Source organism: Setaria italica, chromosome II (assembly GCF_000263155.2).
Source record: "Setaria italica strain Yugu1 chromosome II, Setaria_italica_v2.0, whole genome shotgun sequence".
NCBI lineage: Eukaryota > Viridiplantae > Streptophyta > Magnoliopsida > Poales > Poaceae > Setaria > Setaria italica.
Genome location: NC_028451.1, coordinates 20,647,693 through 20,650,010, shown reverse-complemented (window position 1 = coordinate 20,650,010; position 2,318 = coordinate 20,647,693). Strand labels below are relative to the sequence as shown.

At 42.1% G+C, this 2,318-nt stretch overlaps 1 protein-coding gene across 1 annotated transcript; it reads left to right on the top strand.

Moving 5' to 3' along the window:
• The first annotated feature begins 303 nt into the window (after positions 1 to 303).
• Positions 304 to 1,199, top strand: LOC101761162 (S-norcoclaurine synthase 2). The gene is made up of 2 exons (XM_004956301.3): positions 304 to 556; positions 655 to 1,199. The coding sequence occupies exons 1-2, from the start codon at positions 370 to 372 to the stop codon at positions 942 to 944; spliced, it is 477 nt and encodes a 158-aa protein (XP_004956358.1). The 5' UTR covers positions 304 to 369; the 3' UTR covers positions 945 to 1,199.
• Positions 1,200 to 2,318: the final 1,119 nt, after the last annotated feature.

Here is a 2,318-nt window from a genome sequence, read left to right as displayed (position 1 = left end):
CATATTGTAAATTCTATGTATGCAGATTATGGTATCATAAATGGGAAAAACTTTTCATGCAGCGTGTCAAGGACAGAACCAATCAATACAAATCAGGACAAGGCCAACGTACAAATCCTATTGAAAACGAAATATGAATTTCATGACAGGATGTATCACATAAATACTATTGTTTTTTTTAAAATGTATGATCGTTAATCCGTACACTGCACACATTCTCATAGGTGCATATCGACATCTGAACTTGCATTGTAGACCACACAATATATACCATGTTGCAACTGACTTCAATGACCACGAAAGAAGTGTTTGTAATAAGGAGAACTCCTCACATCTTGACCTAGCAGCAACACAGAGCTTAGTAGAGCAATGGAAGGGAGCCCCTGCCATGAGTTCCACACTGACCTCCCAGCCACGGACGTGTGGGAGGTCTATGGCAGCCTCGTTCTTGGGCAATTGGTCCCCCAATTGCTTCCTCAAGTGCTGTCAGAGGTTGAGCTTGTAGAGGGAGATGGCAGCGTAGGAACGGTCCTGCTTGTCACTTTCCCTTCAGCAGGTTAGAATCTGAACACTTGAATTCAGTTCAGTAAAGCATGATGTAATTTCAGGATCCCACCTTCAAGTAATTTTGTATTTTCTGATTCGTTTTGCTAGGAGCTTCCGGACCAGTAAGTTACAAGGAGAGGTTCACCATGATCGACGATGAAAAGTACATCAAGGAGGTAGCAGTGATTAAAGGAGGCGTTCTAGATCTTGGCTTTCAGAAATATGTAGTGCGATTTGAGATTGAAGGAAAAGAAGATGGAACGACCATTATAAGATCAACCATCGAGTATAAAGTTGATGCAGAGCAGACAAGCAATGCCTCAATTGTCAGCACTGAAGCTTTGGCTGCTATTGCTGAAGCCATCACCAAGTATATCAAAGAGCAAATGAGCCTCTAGAAAGCCTGCGAATAAACTTCAGAAGGACAAGCACTCAAACAAAATTCTGAAGAACAACGCGCCCAACTGAAGTGATTGGCAGCCAAGTTTGAGCTAATTCCCATGTACTATTTTGTTCTATGTTTTTCTCATGTCTATCGTATTTTTATATGTTATGGACAGATGTTCCAATATGTTGTCATGTACAAGTTTATAGACAAGTATATGTCTGAATATTGTAAAAAAAAACATGAGAGAAGGCAGCTGTTTTATATTCGTGATGTGTACAAAGGTCAGGCATCCAGGAGCTAGGCAGGCGCACGGTGCGACCCCGGTCTGCCCGGCGTCTGTGCGTTGACGAGGATGAGCGCCTCATAATCCCACGCGTCGTCTTGCTGCGTCAGCCGGGTGCTGGACGCCGGATCCGCTAGCCGGAGTCCGGCGACCAGGAGCGGGGTAAGATTGTGGCCACTGACCGGGGATGACGAATCAGATGGGGAGGTTGATGAGGAGGTATTGGAGATCTGGGGAGGCGTTTCGGGAGACGACTTTCTAGACCTAAATTCAAGTTAATAGAAACGTGATTATTTTGTGTTGCTAGATATATGCAGGGTGGTCTATTTCAAGCTTCGTCCTGAGTGGTCTGGTTCACATTCGTTGTATTCTAAACGGTGACACTTGACACGTCGCATGGGAGCAGCACATAGGGACAGAATGAAAACAACATGATTAGATTGGAATATTCGATCATCATAGATAATGAAGTAAACATGGAAAAAATGAAATGTAATCTATTTTTCATTGTCTTCCCGCATGTAGGTCTCCTCGGCATCGCTAGCTTTGTATCCTGAACTTCCTTTCACTTTTTTCTACGCATAGGTAACCAATGTGATAGCTAGCTTGAGCCTGAAATTAGTCATATTCTTCTACGCATAATAAATACAAATGCTTGTTAGCTGTAATGTAAGATGGGGCATAGATTGGGTTGCTGAATTTGTGTTGTTGAACTTACCTGTGTGAATAAGGAAGATAATTTGTTTCCGGTCCAAAGCTCCATGAATTTCACCGTGAATAGTCCACACGATACGCTGCAAGATTATTTGGTATTTAGACAAGTTAGGAAGTACTAATTATGGGAACCCGAGTATATTGAGAAGTGTTGATGTGCATTATACTTGTCAGTCTAGATTTTCTTTTTGATGCATTCAATGACTGGCCATTCTTTGACTTGGGTGTCCTTGCACCTATGTTCTGTGATCAATTGCACGCCTACAAGGCGTTTCATACGGTTTTGCAACCCTTGCAACTGAGTTCAATATAATCATTAGTGGTTGAGGTAATCATGTATAATTTGTTATTAAATAGTCGGTACTAGATTATTAGTGTGTCACCAGT

Coding starts and splice junctions, on each gene's coding strand:
- LOC101761162 (XM_004956301.3), top strand. CDS start 370: ATGGAAGGGAGCCCCTGCCATGAGTTCCACACTGACCTCCCAGCCACG. Junction 557..654: donor TGTCACTTTCCCTTCAGCAG/GTTAGAATCTGA, acceptor TCGTTTTGCTAG/GAGCTTCCGGACCAGTAAGT.